We start from the raw sequence: 19,159 nt of genomic DNA, 5'->3' as shown, positions 1-19,159 counted from the left end.
TTGTAACCACCAGGAATGCGGCAAGGAATGACACAATTAATGGAAGTGTTTACATTGGTCCAGGGAGCACTGAGGGCTTGGGAGTCTGTCTTAAATGTCTTTACAGTAATGCATGTATTATGAGAAGCAAACAGGAGGAACCCAAAACTTCTGTCTGTTCCCAGGTCTGTGACATCATTGGTAATAATGGGATTTGGCAGAACAAGTGCCCCAACTGGAGTGCTGGGATAGAGGACTATAGTCTGTCTAGAAGAGACAGACCAGGAGGCAGGGTAGACAAGGTGGAGGAGCTGGAGTGTATGAAATTGTGAGGCTTAATTGTAGAATTTTTTGAGAGACTCTGGGTAGAAGGATTTGTGCAACAAAGAGGATGCTGTCATAGTTTTCTATCACAGCCAGAATGACAGTACTGATTAGTTATTTAATAGACAATTAAGAGAAATCTCTGAATTGTTAGTCCCTGTCCTTTCAGGATATTCCAACTTCTCTGATAGGAACATCATACTTTAGTGACAAGTAAGTCTGGGAAATTCTTGAAATATGTCAAAGATAACTTCTTTTAACCATGTCTTGCTATACTTGTTCATGAGTACAGAAGGCATCATGGGAGATGAGACTGTTGGTGACTCTTAGCCAAGGTGCTCATGAAATGTTTTAATTTAACATTTTTAGTGAAATGAAAAAATAATGGTCAGCAAAATTGTCACTCTTGGTTTTAAAAGAGCAAACTTCAGTACTCAGGGAGTTAGCAGAGTTCCCTGTGAATCTTCCTCTAAGAGCCTGGGGGTCTACAGGAACTGATTACTTTTTAAGAACCCCTTTTTAAAAGCACAGAAGCAGGCAATCCCATTGTGTCATAAGTCAAGTAAGCAGGACAGAAGACCAGCTTGGCTGAATAAGGAACTCTTCTTGGAACTGAAGCAGAAAAAGAAAGCATTATGAACTCTCTAGGCAATGTCAGGCTGTACAGGAAGTTTGGAAGTGCTGCAAGAAGGGGTGTGGGGAAGCTGGCTGACGGTAGGTTCAGTATGAGCCAGCAATGTACCCTGGCAACTAAGACGACAAACCATGTTCTGGGATGCATTAAACACAGCATAGCTGGCCAGTCAAAAGAGATAATTATCCCATCACATAAAGCATTGGTCCAACCTCTCTTGGAATACTGTGTGCAGTTCTGGGTTACACAGTTCAATAAGGATGTTAAGATACTTGAATGCATCCAGAGGATTGCAAGAAAGCTGGTTAAACCTTTGGAAAGTATGTCCTATAAGGAGTCAGTGAAAGCACATAGTTTGTCTAGCTTGGAGAAAAGAAAGCTCGAAGGGACTTTGTTGTTCTCTACAACTTCCTGAGTAGTATTAATAGAAAGACAGTTGCTCATCTATTATCCCCTGTTTCTTTTAACAGGACACGTGGCAGTTTAGCCAGTTAGTCACTGGAACAGTGATTGATATCTTGTGATTCTCTCTTTTTAAGAGGCATCTGGATAATGTAGTTGGACTCAATCTTTGTAAGTCCTTTCCAACTGAATTACTGTGTTCAACTATTCTGTTCTATTTGGCATGGCTTTCAATTTCCAAATTGTCGAGACTTTCAGGAGGATTTGACTGTCTGCTACCTCTTAAATGCTGTACAGAAGAGCTATAAAACTTAAATTGAATTACATTATAGATTTGTAGCAGTAGGGGGGTATGATTCTATGGGGTTTTGTTTTGTTTGTTTTTTAACTTGTCGGTTTCAGTAGAACAAGGTGGAAACTTTTAACATACTTTGAATTTAAACCACCAATATCTACAAGACAGCATAAACTGAACTGGCACATCATTTCAGAGTTGTGTCATTCTACTGGCATCTGACTGGTCAGTGCTCTCATTTTCCCAAGTAGTCTTTATCTCACTAACATTCTGATTACTCTCTGACGCTTTCTAGGGTTGCAAAATCCCCATCCGTTGGACTGCCCCTGAAGCTGTCCAGTATCGCAAGTTCACATCCTCCAGTGATGTCTGGAGCTATGGCATTGTCATGTGGGAGGTGATGTCCTATGGAGAGAGACCTTACTGGGAGATGTCCAACCAGGATGTAAGTTGGGGAAGTGGTGGGAATGTACCTCTCTGCTCTGCATCTTCAAGCAGAAGAAAGTCATATACTACCAAGTGACTGAAGCTTTTCTTTCTTTTATTTTCCCAGCTGCAATAAAACTTTATTCTACTTTTTTGGCAGGTAATTAATGCAATTGACCAGGACTATCGCCTGCCACCACCCCCAGACTGCCCAACTGTTTTGCATCTGCTGATGCTTGACTGCTGGCAGAAGGAGCGAGTCCAGAGACCAAAATTTGAACAAATAGTCAGTGCTCTAGATAAAATGATTCGCAAGCCATCTGCTCTCAAAGCCACTGGCACTGGGAGCAGCAGGTGAGATGAGGATTTAATGCAAAATAATATAGCTGGTCTCTTGGTAGACATCATAAGGAAGAGTGGGCAGTAAATCAATATCTGTAGTGTTTTTCCAATCCTCTCTTCCAAGACTGAGACCAATTAAGAAATGAAAAATGGAGTGGACAGTTGGAAGAGATGTATATCCTGATTCAGTCTGTGGGTGATGAGGATAAATTAGGAGTCGTGAGTGCTGAATGTGACAATAAAGAGATCTTGATGAGTTGAGGAACCTTTGGGGATGAAAGCAGGGACAGATCTGGTGCAGCTATACAAGGTACTGTGTGATCACATAAAACTCTGTGACCACAAGAGGTGTTAAAGGAAGAAAAGACCATATCTTGTGGAGGGAAGGAATTCTGTAGCTAAAAGAACTGCAGCTTACATCTCATATTTTCTCATCTGCATTTTGTTACCTGATGGAACCAGTGGGAGGAGGTTAGCAAAGGAGAAATCTCTAGGGGGAGATAAATGGAGCTAAGATTAGAAAGCTGATGGGCTGATACATAATGCTGACATGGAGGATTTTGCTGTGGTTATAGAGAAGCATAAAGTAATGCCTGATTTACTAAAAAATCGGCACAGAAAGAGAATTGCTCTGGACAGATTCAGATGCCAGGAAAAAGAGAACATACCATTCATAAACAGTGTTTTCTTTAACTGTTTACTGCTTTCTTCTGTCTGATGTGTGTTGAAACCCAAATGACACAGTGTCATACAGGTTCCTTTGTGATCCCCCCCCAAAAAAAACAAAATAACAAAACATATCCTTGAGAAGTGGAGCTATTCATAAAGGTAAAAAGGTACAAGGTCTCATCTCTGTGCCTTGGAAACTGCAGCTTTTAGCTCAGATGATGGGTTTAGACCCAGACAGTAGAAAGATCGTGGATAAGAAAGGAGATCATTCCTGAGAGAGTATAAAATGGGAAGGAAAGATTAACAGCTTAGGCTGGATGGATGGTTTTTAGGCAGAAGAGGGAAGACATAATCTAGAAAAAGACATCAAGGTGGGGCTTTGTGAACCAGAGCATGAAGAACAAACATAATTGTTTTGTCTGTGCTGTTCTCTCTCTCTTGTAACTCTGACCTTATCATGGTCACCTGATGTTGATAACAGGAAATTTTAGAAGCTGACTCTTTTGCAGACCATCTCAGCCTCTCCTGAGCAACTCCCCTCCAGATTTTCCTTCACTCAGCAATGCACACGAGTGGTTGGATGCCATCAAGATGGGTCGTTACAAGGAGAATTTTGACCAGGCTGGTCTGACTACATTTGATGTCGTATCACGCATGACTCTGGAGTAAGTACAGAAGCAGAGAGCGTAATATATGATGCAGAAAGTGATAGAGTAAGAGCTATATGGAGAATATATATGCATAAAACAGGAAAAAGAATCTAGGGCAAATTAGCTACTCTGTTTTGCATCTTTATTAGGACTTCTGATTATCTTCCATACCGTTGTATATATATAATCTGTTATATCCGGAAGTTCATGACACCTGACACAAGCAGTAATCGCTTACAGGCACTTGTGTAGAACTAGCTACACTATATACTAAGTATATACAGCTTGCTCAGATGTAGGCATGTTCTGCAGTGGACCAGAGGATCAAGGCATGTGGGATTGTTCCTGCAATTGAAGAGACTCTGGGGAAGTGGAGAGAGCCACCAGACTTTGTGAAAGTGGCTGACGAGGCATGGGCAAGATCAGGAACAGAAACAGTAAATTTAAACACAGCATAACCACCATTAACAGTCACTTGCTGAGGCAATCAGCTGAAGTCCAAATGGAGGGGCCACAACCTTCCCATGCAGACCTACATATCTAAACAGGCCTCCAAAGGGCTGAAAGAGCTGCCCAGACCTTCATTTTCAAAGAACTGCAGATTCTGGACATCTCCCCAGAGCTTGAGGGCAGAGGCGGGTGTCGTGGGTGTAAATGTGTCCACCTGGATGAACTCTTTAGAGCAGGTTGCATGAAGAAATCACCAGGCAGTGTAGTAACCAGGAATCTGAGCAAGAGATTGATTGATGCATGGTATTGTGTACCACCACGGACCAAGTGACAGTCATGCCTTAAATCCCTGAGAGGGGAAAGTAGACTAGCTTCAAACCTGAGGTGGTGAACTGCGCTGACACACAAGACAAGGGAGACTGGACAAGGAGATGTTTCCCTCTTGCCCCTGATGTGCCTCTACACAACAGGTACAAGACTCAGGCTGAAAAAGGAAAAGTACATTACATAAGTAATGATCAAGACCCAGGAAAGGGCAACTGCATAAAGCTGGTCCAATCAACTACCTCTATTAGAATCAGTGCCACCAAAAAAGTGCAGTGGGTGTTAGTAATTGGAGATTCCTAAGAGACACTGAAGCATCCCTGTCCAGACACTCTCCATTTTTGCTGTCTGCTGAAGGCCTGGATTCACAATATCACAAAGAGGCTATGGTACCTGGTAAAGCCAGAGAACTACAACTCACTCCTATTTTTTTCAAGTAGGGTCAAATGAGGCTGTGATGAGAAGAATCCAAAATAGCAAAAGAATGAGACTTTATGTCCCTCAGAAAAATGCTGAAAGGATTGAGAGCATAGGTAGTGTTATCCTCTGTTCTCCCAGCTCGAGGAGAAGATAAATGGATCAAGTGAATTACTGGATGCAAAGCTGGTATCATGCTCAGGGATGCTGGTTGTGTGATCTTGGACACACCTTTGAGAAACTGGATATAATGATTCCATATAATGATCACCACGAAGATGATTAGAAGATTGGAATACCTCTGCTATGAAGAAGGGCTGAGGGAGCAGAGTTTGTTTGGTCTGAAGAAGAGAAGGTACCAGGAAGGCCTCTCTGCAGTATTTCAGTACATAAAAAGTAATTCTGGATTTTATTTTTTTTTTAAAGTAAATTCTCTTTGCATGTTCTGATAGCCATAGGGCACGGGTGAATATTTTCAAATCTAAAAGAGGGATATTTATGTTTGTTAGATGTAAGAACTAGGTGATCATAAATGTCCCCTCCAACCCAAACCATTCTGTGATGATTCAATGATAGGACAATATGCTTTTTACTCAGAGGTTGGTGAGGAACTGAAACAGGTTGCTCAGAGTTGTTGAACGCCCCATCCCTGGAGACATTCAAAGCCAGGCTGGACGTGACTGTTGACAACTTGATCTAGTCAATACCAACCCTACCCATACCAGCTGGGTTGGAACTGGAAGATCTTTAAAATCTCTTTCAACTCAAATCATTCTAAGATTCTGTGATTATATGAAGTGTTACATAGAGCATAGGAGCCAGGAAAATGCTTCTTTTTAAAATAATAATCTAAGCAAGTTCTGCCCACACATCCTCTACCAAAACATTTACCAAGAAAAAGCAGAAATTTTTTTAACTGTTTCCCAGACATGGATAACCACATACATCAATATGGACTTATAGGGAAAGAAACTGTGTCTATTCAGAATAGTAAAACCATTTTAACACTTTCTACGCCCTCTATTCTTTTGCAGAGATCTCCAGCGTATTGGAATCACCCTGGTTGGTCACCAGAAAAAGATTCTGAACAGCATCCAGCTCATGAAAGTTCATTTGAATCAGCTTGAACCAGTTGAAGTGTGATGCCTTAAGTCTCTGTATTTCACCTGACTCAATTCTGAGAGAGTTCTGAGGGGATTCAGAGGGCTAGTCACTGTAAGAAAAGGAAATGGCAAAATGCTCCTTGAAGACTTACTGAGCCTAGAGAGTAGATATTACATGTTCCCTTCCATCAGCAAAAAGAGAATCTTGCCATGATTTGAAAGCAGAGGTAAATAGCTGGTGATGTTTAAGTATGGCTGGCATCATACACTAGGAGTAGATCAGGGGAGGGAAAGTTAACTGTAATGCAGCATGGAGCTGGTATAATAGTTTGGACAGACCACAAAAATCTGAAGCTCTTCTCCACTAACTAAAAATATCAGACAATTCTCCAGTGCCATGAGCAGGCTTTATCTATGACTGGGAACTCAGCAAACTGGTAAAGACATAATAAAGGCCACAAAGAATATCAGCACATTGTGAGAGATTATCGCTCGGCTGGAAACGGACACCACTTGGTATGCCAGATTTGTGAGAAACTGGACTTCCACGTAGTGCACAGTACTATGAGATATGTCGCCTGGTAATTTTTACAGAGGTTGAGAGTAAAGGGATTAAAATTCTGTGCTATAACATATGCAGTTCTTGGGTCTGTCCCATGATCCCGAAGGGAAGTTTACTCCATTGTGCTGAGGCAAGGAACAGCAAAACTTAGAGCTGCATAGCATCTGTCTATGGGAGTGTAAACAGAATAAAATAATAAGGGCTCTTAGAATCCATCCTGCTGAGTTTTCAGATGGAGAACCCATTTTTGAGAAGAAAGGTGCAAGTTGCAAGGTTCTGATAACCTGGGTACTCAATTCTGGTTTCGTTCTTTTCTAACTCTCCTCCAGTCCTTCCCCTTTCCCTATGGAAGAGAGTAACAGAAATAAATCTGAAATCCTTTGCAACTGAAAAATGTTATCTCCTTTTCTCATCCTCACCAGTCACAGCAGTCCATACTAATACTGACTGAAAACTGTTCCCAAGGAAAATGCAGATCAATACCAAATAGACAATTGGATCAAGGGATGTGAAACTCCTTCACAAGTCCTTGTCAGAGAATGATACTAGTCCCAACAGTAACTTCAGTCTCTAAAATAAGGATTACTGTTTTCTCATAATTAACCATGCTGCATGGTCAGTAGTGCATGAGAATGACCAGAAGCATCAGATTCTCTCTCCCTTTAGACAGGCTGGCACCTGCTTAAGAAAAGATCTCTTTATGCAGGGGGAGAGCTTCAAGACTTAGGACTGTACCCCAATGTCTGCCCCTATGCAGAAGCATGAAAACAGAAAGCTCAGCTTGAAGGTAAAATTCAACCTATGCACTTGTTCACCTCATCAAGACATAAGAAGGGAAATGGAAATAGCCTTATTAAGCAAGACTACAATCAAGACATTGCATAAAAAGAAAAGTTGTGCCTAGAGAGTTAATCCCCCTACTTGTTCTGATCTGTCAGTGATTTGGTTCACCATGAAATAGTCATCAACTCACTATATTTTTCCAGTCTTTTCAGTAATGAATTGATGCATTTTGTATATTAAATTTAAGGATTTACGAAGACAATTTTGTTCTCTTCTTTACCTAAAAATTGAATAGCCTTATAGAAGGTAGACAATACCACCTCACAAATGTATGTTCATGACTGCTCTTTTATGTTGTTTGTTGTTTTTTAATCAAATTTTTTTACACAGCTGTTAACAGTTTTGATTTCTTAGTTACAGCAAGAAATCAGCTGTCAAATCAGAGCAGATATAAACACTGAGTCACATGTGTGATCTGATAGGTAAGCACAGCAGCAAACTGGGATCTAAACTCAGAAAACAGTCTTAAACTGCTCCCTCTTATAAGTCCAGTGGGACAACTGTGGATATCAGGCCAGGGCATTTAGATGTTAAAATTTGTTAGTGCATCTGGATATTAATACTTAAAAATAACCTGTCATCTATTATAGTCATAACCAAATACAACCCTTTGATCTCTGGCAATCATACAGTTCATCACCCAGCATGGCATGAATCTGTTTATCTCACAGTTGGACAATTTGTCCAGAAGGATGCTATGAGGGATGGTATCAAAGGCCTTACTAAAATCCAGAAAGATTACATCCACTACCTTCCCTTCATCCACTAAGCAGGTGACCTTATCATAGAAGGAGATCAAATTACTAAGGCCAGTTTGTTCATCATACTGAATTTATATACAAGCATTTCAGATGTTCTCCTGAAATCTCAGCACTTCTCATAGCAGAGAATATACCTCACCTTTTATTTTGGTGTAGGAGTAGAAGAAACAGCCCTCCTTTTGTCTTATGAACTAGAGAGAAAGGACACTTCAAATAATAGGAGTATGAAATAAAGCATTAAAAGCAAACAAACAAACAACAAACAAAAACTTAGTCTTATAAATTACTTAGAAGCACCAGAAAGATTAAAAAGAGGGGGAATGGATTTACCCATCTCATCTTCTGTTTACTGTCTTATTTGCTACATATGATCACAGTTAACAGAGCAAAATAGAACTTGAGTGGATGTACCTACTTAACATTCATGTGAGTGAGAGAATGAAGCACAAAGAAGTAGTGCAGGTTGTACATCCCACTATGGTCCTATTTTCAGATGTGAGTAGGATTGCATCAGCCTCATACTGTCTCTATTCACAAACATGGCATTTTCCAGATAATAATTCACTTCAAATGCCTTTACTTCACTGAAACATTAATGTATTTAAAGTGATGTAATCAAGAATAAGATTATCTCACAGTCGCTAGCAGATTTTGTCTGAAGAACGTGTAGCTCAGTGACCTGGCATTTGAAGCTTCCATGCTTTCTCAGACTGTGGTTAAGCTACGACCCTGAAGCAGATTTAGAGGCAAGTACTGAATGCTTAATAGGATAGAAAGACCTATGACGCTAAATCCAGTAGGAGTTGATTTTAATATCATCAGGAAAGAAAAGGACATATATGCCTGTTAAAAGAAGGCAGAGCAGCAAGGACTTCAACTAAGGTAAGGGATGGTCTGCTTGGATGTAATAGCAGTAGGTGCTGAAAAAGGAAAAAGAACTTGCTTCTTCAGAAATGCCCATATAGTTCCTAGGTAGACAGAGATCTCTAGATGAGATACTGTAACCTGCACTGACAACCTTTAAACAAGGCCTGGGAAGTGATGGATCCTGACTCAACCCCTTCTGGTTACTTGGGTGCACTGCATGCATGCATCTTAGCTCCCCCGGGGTGGCCCTGCCTTTCCACCAGGTGCTCAATCAGTTTCAGGGCATGGCTTGCATTTCCACTGCTCTCCACCCTTTCACAGCATGAACCAATAACTGAGTAAGTTAAAGGTAAGACCTTTCCATTATGGTGGACCAATACACCTCAATGCCTGCACAATTACCTGTCATGATGTAGACTGACAAGATACAGGGTGATTGCAGATTGGTTTCTAGTTGAAGTCCTTATTCCTCTGTGGGCCAATACTCAGTGTTTCTTGTGGTGGCACATGATTGTTTGGACCATTGAAGGATCAGCTTGTATTCAATTGGTCCCATATAATTCAAAGTACATCACTGAGTGTCACACTAATCTCAGTGACACTTGGGCATCTTAATGTCACATTACTGCTCCTGGCGATCCTGTAGATTCATTGAAACTTAGGGGGAGTAGGTACAGATGTTCTGGAGGTACAAAAAGGAGTAGGTCCACTGCTCATGCACAAACCAGGTCTAAGAACCTACCATTGAGTCCACATCCCTGCTCAAAGTGTCCATCAAGGAAACAACATTGAGTACAGCCGCATTATATGGTGACAATAATGAAAAGATGGTAGCAAATATCCAAAAGGTTATTTACAGGAAAAACTCACCAATATGGAAGTCTTCAGTCTGCTGGAAAACACTGAGACAATCTCCACTGAGGAGCAATCTCCAAGAGATGCTGCCTTAGTGGTGGTCAGCCCTTAAATGAGGTCTAGAGGAGGTGGAGTCAAGCTCCATCCCTTCCGGGAGCACAGCTCAATTACTCTCACCTGTGCTCCCACAGCTGACCCAACACTTGTCTCAGCTGATTAATCAGAGGTTCAGGCTCTGATTACCAGTTTCCCATACACACATGAACTGTTGGCATGAGCTTATATAATTCACTGGAGCCCACTAGGATTCTCCATATGCCATCTGGCCTTCATACTGGCCATACGTGGGAATTATAGGGGCTATGTGTAAATCTTATGATTCCTGCTATTTCAAGTTCCAGCACTATTCCTGAGAATCTCACCTTGCCCCCTGTGAATCTCCAATTTGTATTCGTAATCCAGTACTGCTCTGGTAGGTGAACAGGTTCATATTTTACATGGCCTCTTAATATTACTTGAATCACTCAAATACTAATACATATCTCTCTTAGTCCGAACTCTCCCACAGTCATCCAGAGAGTCAGATCCCATAATGTGTCTATGCCTAGTATATATTTTGGTACTGAGGCAGTGGATGCCTTATACTCCTGGGGTGGGAGGTGCCCAGCCCCCAGCTTCAACAGTGTTAGGGTTACGGAGATGGTCTGTCCCCAGACTCATCAATCATCACCCTAGTTCCATGAAATGTAGTTGGGTCACTGTAGATAACTGAAGTTACCACACCTGTATTCATCAGAACTATCACTGAGTGTATATTTTTCCAGACCCAGAAGATTGTCCATTCAACATTGGGCCTCCGTTCCTATCTAGAGGCATATAGATATAAAACATACCAGCACAGATCTCTTAAAACTTAATTTGAGGGTCAGTATAAAGAAGTAGTAGTAAATTTATTCCTGGACGTATTTTGCTTTCACTCATTGATAGCTGATGAACAATTACTAAAAATAATGGACATCTTGGAAGCACATCCCCACCCTCTGCCAACAAGTGAGAGAGAGAAAGAGAGCAAGATCCCATTCCTTCCTTCCTCCTGTGATGTATCTTCCTCTCTGACCACGAGGTTCCCCTGGGATATATAGTTCTCTTCTGAGAGTCAGGTATCCAGAGAGTTGTCAGACCACAGAACCGGAGTACTAACTCTTTAATTACCCGCGCTTTACATGATGTTATGGTGTGGAATACGGATAACAGAATTACAAAACCATGACATGATCTTCACATGTTATGCTACCAGGCTCAGCATTTCCAATCAGGCAACATATGAGATTCATGCAAGAACTGCACATATTCCCTTCATCATTCCTGTTTTTTTCATTCCCACTTCAAATTTATCAGTTATTCTTCAAAAGGCTGCAGCGTAAGTTGAACCCAAAGAACTGCAAACACTATAATAAGTAGGGGGCAAAATAAGTGTTTTAGGTTAGGATACTCAGGTTATCAAAAGGCATCAGGTAGTAAAGAATCAGTAAAATGGCAATTCTGACCACACGTTCGTATGTATAAAGCTAAGTTTCACAGCAGTATGTTCCATGGCTGCTTCTACCAATTCATCTCAGCAAAAGAAGAAATATCCTAGGCAAAATACACCTGAGTTGGAAAGGAAATGTTGCACAGTTGAGGTGTGTTCCAGAGTGGATCATCAGGAGTTGGTTAAACTGGAAATTTTTCATTCTGTCCTTGTTCTGTTGACCCAGTCAGGTCGTAGGTTTTACCTTTATAAGGCAAGTGATTATGCTCCTACATGTCAGTGCCTAATGCAAGTGTTCAGGCATGAAAGAAAAATCTAGAAGCCCGAAGAGACATCTTTGAAGCTCAGCCCCTCTGTTTGTACACAGAAGAAAATAAAGTGATGAAACTGCCATCACTTTCCAAATGTTACTTTCTATGTAATTCACATCTTAACATTGTAGAAGAAATCTGTTTCTCTCAGGTAAGAGAAAAGGGAGGAAATACTGAAGTTTTAATCATTGTACAATTATACAGATTAACAGTATCTACAAGATGCCTAGAAAGGCTGCTCACAGGTGACATTTGAAGTATATGCTTCACTTTCAAACCTGAGTCAACAGGATCCAGAAGGTAGCAGAGTAGCAGAGGTTTATGACCTTGTGTTATCTCTATTGTTTAAACACAGTAGGTAGCCAAGCACTACACAGCTGCTCTGTCACTCTCACTCCTCAACAAAACAGATGTAGGATATACAACTACACCACTGGAGGGCAGAAAAAAGGACAAGGAGGTTGCTAGTAAATTATCATAGTCAAAAGTGACTCAGCTTGGGAAAAGAATAATTTTATTTATTGTCAATTAACAACAAACTAGAGCAGTGAGAAGTAAAAGCTAACTTAAAACACCTTCCATTACCCATGCTCCACGTGCCCAGAGAAGGGCAACAGAACTGGTGAGGGGTCTGGAGCACAAGTGTTACGAGGAGCAGCTGAGGGAGCTGGGATTGTTTAGCCTGGAGAAGAGGAGGCTCAGGGGAGACTTCATTGCACTCTACAACTTCCTGAAGGGAGGTTGTGATGAGGGGGTTTGGCCCCTTCTCCCAAGCAGCAAACAGGACCTGAGGAAATGGCAACAAGTTGTAACAGAAGAGGTTTAGACTGGACATAAGAAGGAACTTTTTCTCTCAGAGTGGTCAAGCACTGGAATGACTGCCCAGGGAGGTGGTGGAATCTCCGTCCCTGACAGTGTTCAAGAGGCATCTGGATGAGGAGCTACAAGATATGGTTTAGTGGTTTGCTGTAGCTATGGTAATGGGAGGATGGTTGGACTGGATGATCTTGTAGGTCCTTTCCAACCTCATGATTCTATTATTCCCCCATCTACCTCCTCCCTCCAAGTGGCACAAGGGATGGATAATGGGGCTTCCAGTCAGCCCATGATGCTTTGTCTCTGCCACATCTCTCACCACCTGGTCTTCTTCAACTGCAGTGCGGGGTCTCTTCCACAGGATGCCATCTTTACTAGCTGGTCCCAGTTGGGCTCTTCCCAGGGGCTGCAATTAAAAAACCGCTCCAGAACAGATTCCCCCATGATCAAAGTGCTTGCAGACCTCCTGCTCTGCTGCAGGCTCCTTCCCACAGGCCACAGCTCTGACCTGGGACCTGCCACTGCAGGGGCTTTCAATGGGCTTCAGCCTCCTTCAAACCACATCAACTGCTGCACTGGGGCAGTATCTAGGAAGAATAAGAGTACATTTAGCAGGTCATGAGCTGAGGCTAATTCCTCTTATGAAAGGCAGGAAATACACAAACCTAGGGATTTTCTTCCCTTCATCTTTCTCAGCTTCCTCCACCAAATGCAGCTTTCCTACAAATTACCAGCTGTATTTTGGAGCATGAAAATTCAAATGCATATGCTAAGAGTGTTTTGCCTCTTCCCTGCACATGCAGGAACTAGCTAAAGAAAATCACCTTTCCAAAGACATCACTACACCCAAAATAAATAGAAGACACCCTTGATCTCCTGTCAACTATTTAAAACTAAAGGGCATATCTTGAGCGTTTGGCTTGATAGTAAGGAGGAGACTTTACCAGATACGAAAGGCACAACAGGCAGCTTTTCTGAGGCCCTCTCCCCAGTTTGCGAACTGTGTATCTCATTTTTTAAATACTGGCACAACCAGAAACCAGCATTTAAAATTCCTAGCACATCACAGTAAGAAGTTGAAGGCATTACATCAATTCTTACATGTGTTTGTTTTGTTGTTTACCAATTTCATTTCTGCCAGGACATCCTCTCGTCACGTTGTCCTGGCCTGTACTGAGTCATGCAATTAAGCTCCATTTCAGATGTGGGACTTAGATCTGAATTATTATATAATGGCAGCTTTCCTTGTATTCTTTTTACAGGAAGAAAAAAGTTCTTTGCGCTTTTTAAATTTCATTGAGCAAGTGAATCTTTCCTATCTAATAAAACTTAAGATGAAATGTCATTCAAACTTGTGTTTTTCTTTCTTTGCCTTTGAATATTACCTTAACAAATACAAGTGGCATTTAGGTCTGTTAGGCCAATAAACCTCTGGAAAGATAGATGACCATATCAAAGAGAATAAAAATTTATGCAAATTGACTATTTGATAGGTAAGAAATAAACATGACACTCGTTTTTGTAACATATATATTTGTTTGAGGTGGGAGCAACAAGAGATCCTGTCATCAGCAGAAGAGCTTTTTTGAACAGCTGCACGTCAAGTGACTGACGAAGTCAAATTTTCTTGCTCACTGAAAAATACAAATTCTCACCAGTGTTTCTGCTGCTTCTAGAATGATGGTGGGAATAGAAACACTCATAAACCATGTGTTTTGCCAACCGTGACAACTATAAGATCCCAGAACAGATTTTTGGTAAGGATGCAATACAAATCTGATATCCATTCTGGTGTAATGAGAGCATTTGACCACAAGGTGGCAGCAGAGACCGGAGTGGAAAATAGAAGTGGCTTGAGGACATGCCTGTATTTTTGGAACCTATTTGTTTTTTCTGGTAGGATTTATATAACTCAGATTTTATTTTATACTCTAAAGGTAAGCTGCTCAAAAACTGCCACTTTGCAGTTGGAAACTGACACAGAAGCTAAGTTTTAATGACAGAAAGGTAGGAGAGTTCTCAGATGTATTCAGAATGCAAAACAACTGTATCAGGTTGGCACTTAGGTTGGTTTTTATTTGTAAATAGGTGTGCTGTGATCACTGAGAACACCAATGATTTTTACAGTGAAATTTAGATAGTTATGTTAGCCGTGTCTTGGATTCCCAGAAACATTTATGCCTGACCTTTTCTCTTTGCCTAAATTTGTTTCCAGAGATTTAGCTTTCACTTACCAAGTCTAACACTGTATTATCCACATGTATTTGGACTGGCTAGCACATAATCACACTTTAAAGAGAAAAAATGTACGTTTATGTTTAGAGAAGATCTATGTGCAACAACTTCAAGTATATACAAACCACTTGAATTAGGTTTCGGTTTTTGAACATGCTGCTGTAAACGGACTCAGTATGAAGTCTGATCTTTATTGACATGTGAGATTAAAATAGCTCTTTTTCTTGAATAAATAGACACTCTGCTTTGGAAGTGCTCACATAGTTTGATAAGAAAAGGAGCCTTTCAAGAATAAGTGCAGAGCTCTCATATCCACTTGATTTTTTTCACCATCCTCACCTTCACCTGAGCAGAAATTAGAGTCACCATCACACTGTATTCAGTGTATTATTGAAAACAATAAATCTGGGCAATTCTTCAGGGATATTTTAGTAAATCTTGAAGATAAAACCTTTGTTTCAAAATAATATCCAGAGATTAAGAGATTATTTTCCAAGTTATTCCCTTTGATTATTCTTATACCAAGAAACAGAGATTGAATCATGGATTAGAAAAGCCTCAGGTTAGAATATGTCTTAATCTTTCTTTAATTTTCACAAAATCCAACTGCACTGTTGTGTATCATTTGGCCAGATACCTACTGTTCCTTTATTCTTCATGTGATGTTGGAAAAATAACGACAAATATAAAACCAAATCAAGTATGTATGCATCTAGAAGGGATTTACCCTCCTGTGATTACACAGGTAAACTATTCTTAAAGGATCTGGAGTTAAAAATACATTGATAACAATGACATTTTTACTCAAGGGAAAAACGTGAAATAAATGAACCACAATTTTTATGTAATTAGAGAAACAAGATACTTAAATATCATTCAGATAGACCGAAGCATCATTTATTTTGCTAATATATTGCTGTCACATATATATTCATATATTGCTGTTTTCATCTGATTATCTCAAATCTTTTTCAAAACACGGCAATGTTTTTTCTATTTATTATGCAGATGAGGAAACTGAGATGTTGAGAGTGAAAAAGGTGTTGTTGAGTTCATAAAGCCAATCAGAACGAACATGCCCAACTCTAAGGTATCATGTCATACAGCGCCCTGTATTGGGTTCCTCCTCTTTCAATTACTTATCCATTTTGTCTGCTTTCAGTTGCCAGTTTTTAATGGCAAGCTTACCTCCGAGTATCTGCAATGGCTGGCACTGTAGATCTAATCCAAACTGGGCTGGCTGACTGCTGACTGGTACTAGGAAATGGTACTGGAGCTCCAGATTTATGAATCTATTTCTCAGAATTGGCTGAAAACCAGCTCTGGCTCTTTGAGTAAAGTGTATTTGTCTTGTTTACAGCCTCTTCTTGATTCTTTCATTTCAACATTTTAACCTTTTTTTTTTTTCTTTCTAGATTGCATTGAAGTCTACTTCAGCATGGTGGCTCCAGCTGTACTTCGCCACTGAGCAATAGCAATTTATTCTGATGCGGATATGTTGAAATACAATATGATATTTGAGTGCTAGTATTATGTCCTAGTGAACACGACAAAATCATAAACAACATACTTGATAGCATGTCTCATTGAAATTAATATCTTTTCCCACTCTTAATATGGATAAATAAATGCATGCATCATAAAGTTCATTCTTCTGTCAACTGTAGGGAGCAATATTTGATGCTGTGCCCTTTCATGTGGTTGTATTTACAAATTCACACTTGTTATTCTCGAAAGACAAGTGTCTTACAGTAAGGAAGGAGAAAGAGGACTAGAATATCAGCTTTTTAGCAAATCTAGCAGTATGTTCATTGTATTTGTGTACTTCACAAAATCCCTTGAATGCTGATACTGTAAGAGTATGATGAACACAGTTTTTCTTGTGACCACAGAGAGACTGTATAAAGTACGAAGATATTCAGAAAAGTTGCAGTTATTTTAGTAAGGAAAAATTCTTAATATTAATTATTTCATCATAATCAGCAATGCTGAGCAATAATATATTTTGACTTAATTGGAAATTGTAAGCATATCTATGTAATAGGATTGGAGGTGGATGGAGTAAAGCAGCTGAAGTGGTTGAATGCTATCAAAAATGTTTGTATTTCTTCTTCTTTAAAACATTTAATAACATGTACTACTGGTTGACTTAAAATGAAAAGTTTTATTCTCGTGCTCACTGGTGACTGGTGACGGGATGAGGGAAAATGGACTCAAGTTGCACCAGGGGAGGTTTAGGTTGGATATCAGGAAAATGTCTTTACAGGAAGAGTTGTGAAGCACTGGAATAGGCTCCCCAGGGTGGTGGTTGAGTCAGCACACCTGAATGTGTTTAAAAACCATTTGGATGTGGTACTCAGGGACATGCTTTAGCAGAGCATTGTTAGAGTTAGGGTACTATGGTTAGGCTGTGGTTGGACTGAATGATCTTTAAGGTCTTTTCCAACATGAGCAGTTCTACAATTCTATGATGTAACCACTAAGCCCTACTGTCAGATACCAGAGAGAGAACTTATCTTCTATCTTCAAACACAGCAGATAAAATCCAAGCTTAAAACCACTCAAATATTTATTATTTCAGATCCATTTCATGAAAAGAACTGTAAGGAAAGTTATTAATATCCCTTTGCTATGGTTATCAAGTTTTGAAGTCTGGTAAGTTCCAAGCAAAATTAATTCTTTCCTTACTAAACTAGAGTTCTATTCCAAAATACACTGTGGCTAGCCTTGAAACATACCTACTGTTCCATCCTAGATATAGGTAACTCAGGACATGAGGATTTTCTCTCCCCTAGAAGATCATATAACCCTAGTGATCATCTTATATATTTCCATTTTAAAAGCCTTAGGGCTCAAGTTCTTTAAGGACTGTTCTAAAGAGGAAGAGTGTTCTATTAGAAGGAATATGGATGACATGACAAAATGCTGGTATCTTTTAAGACTTTAAATACTGTATTTTGCCACAGAATATGGAGCTTTAAGAATTATCTTCATTCCGAACTTCTGATATAAAGTGTAACAAAGAAGTGGAAATGTTTCAGATTCTATTTTAGCTATTTTGAGAAAATAAAATATACATGGGTATGTTTGTTGAGTAAATGACTATCAAAAAAAAAACAACAAACAAACAAAATGGTGTCACAATTGAGATATTTGATTTGGAATGCTGGAGAGTTAATTCTTTTTAAAGAATAAACCTTAGTTTGGGTTAAGATTAGAACGTAATGCTCTTCAAATTAGAGCTCAGAATTACATTAGTTTTGGCTGCACAGTAAATTAGAGCAAAGCTGATGGAATGTCACTTCAAGATCATAGATCAGCTTTGCAAATGAAGAGAATATCATTGCAATTTTCTGTGGAATCCTTTTGTAGAACTTTTTGACTAAATTGAAGCTGAGGCACATCAAGCAACTTCAGATCTATTAGAACTAAAATGCTCTAAATATCTTAATATCCATACTCAAATTTATTGTACTAAAGCCAATGTACTTGATGATTTGCTGGTTTTTCAGTTTTTGGCAAATACTTCATCTGAATGAAAAATAAGTTCGGAACTTATTTTATAACTACCTTATAATCAAAAAGTATGAATAACTTATCCTATCAGATTGAGGCAAATATAAGCAGAACTATCATATACAGGATTTAAAGGAAAGGGAAGGCAACACTCTACTGTGCCTTTCAGTTCACTCACCTACTCTATGGCAGCGCTGAACTTAAATCCATGCAATATGTAATACCAAGTAGAACTTAATTCAGAGTCTTAGGAAATGTCTACCACCAGACTCCTGCAAGGAACTGTTAAAGAAGACTTCCTCTTCTTTTGGATCAGTTGTATGGAAATGGTAAAAAGATTAGGAACCACTAAATCTGTAAAAATCCCATTTTCATTAGTGCAAGAAAAAACACACTCCTGCCTTTGATCATGACAGGTTAATTGATATTAAAAACAGAGTTTCTCACATCATTGTGGCAGACCATCTTCATGGTGCTCGTATGGCTTCCACTCAGCTTTTGTTCTAAAAGTAAAAAGGCTAAAGATGCCTGTTACATAAAGTAAAACATGAAACTGTGCTTAAACAGATTTCTCTCCAACACACACCATTTTTTTCAGTTTATTGTACTTACTACACATTTCTATTTACCAGATACAATTTAAAAAGGAAAAAAAAAAACAAACCATTAAACAAAAAAAACACACCTGGATTTCAAATATAAAAATCCTTCAATTATTTTGTGCAGCTTTGTGAGACAACAGAGGTAGAAGGACTATTGGTCAAAAGGTCACACATTCTTGGACCCACTTGGACAGGCTAGCTGAGGTCAGTGGGGTTGGACAGTGCCACTGACAGTAAGAATTAGC

At 39.6% G+C, this 19,159-nt stretch overlaps 1 protein-coding gene and 1 long non-coding RNA gene across 6 annotated transcripts in view; one reads left to right on the top strand and one right to left on the bottom strand.

The window, feature by feature from the left end:
- Nucleotides 1-7,622, top strand: part of LOC107319201 (ephrin type-B receptor 5) — a 45,937-nt gene extending 38,315 nt beyond the window's left edge. For 3 of the 5 annotated variants that reach the window (XM_015873879.2, XM_015873886.2, XM_032447169.1), the window contains exons 14-17: nucleotides 1,930-2,079; nucleotides 2,221-2,414; nucleotides 3,581-3,736; nucleotides 5,947-7,622. In XM_015873879.2, the coding sequence (XP_015729365.1) occupies nucleotides 1,930-2,079; nucleotides 2,221-2,414; nucleotides 3,581-3,736; nucleotides 5,947-6,055 (609 nt within the window). In that variant the 3' untranslated portion in view covers nucleotides 6,056-7,622. Of the gene's footprint in view, nucleotides 1-1,407; nucleotides 1,511-1,929; nucleotides 2,080-2,220; nucleotides 2,415-3,552; nucleotides 3,737-5,946 lie in introns of those variants that run through there. The other 2 variants (XM_015873893.2, XM_015873901.2) reach the window with 2 other exon arrangements.
- On the bottom strand, nucleotides 3,106-5,950 carry LOC116653983. The gene is made up of 2 exons (XR_004308717.1): nucleotides 4,551-5,950; nucleotides 3,106-4,448 (listed from the first exon to the last, which is right to left on the bottom strand). It is a non-coding gene; the product is annotated as an uncharacterized LOC116653983 (long non-coding RNA).
- Nucleotides 7,623-19,159: the final 11,537 nt, after the last annotated feature.

The sequence above is a fragment of the Coturnix japonica genome, chromosome 1 (assembly GCF_001577835.2).
Source record: "Coturnix japonica isolate 7356 chromosome 1, Coturnix japonica 2.1, whole genome shotgun sequence".
Classification (NCBI taxonomy): Eukaryota; Metazoa; Chordata; class Aves; order Galliformes; family Phasianidae; genus Coturnix; species Coturnix japonica.
The sequence above is the reverse complement of the archived record's forward strand: the minus strand, read 5'-3'. Positions and strand labels throughout refer to the sequence as shown.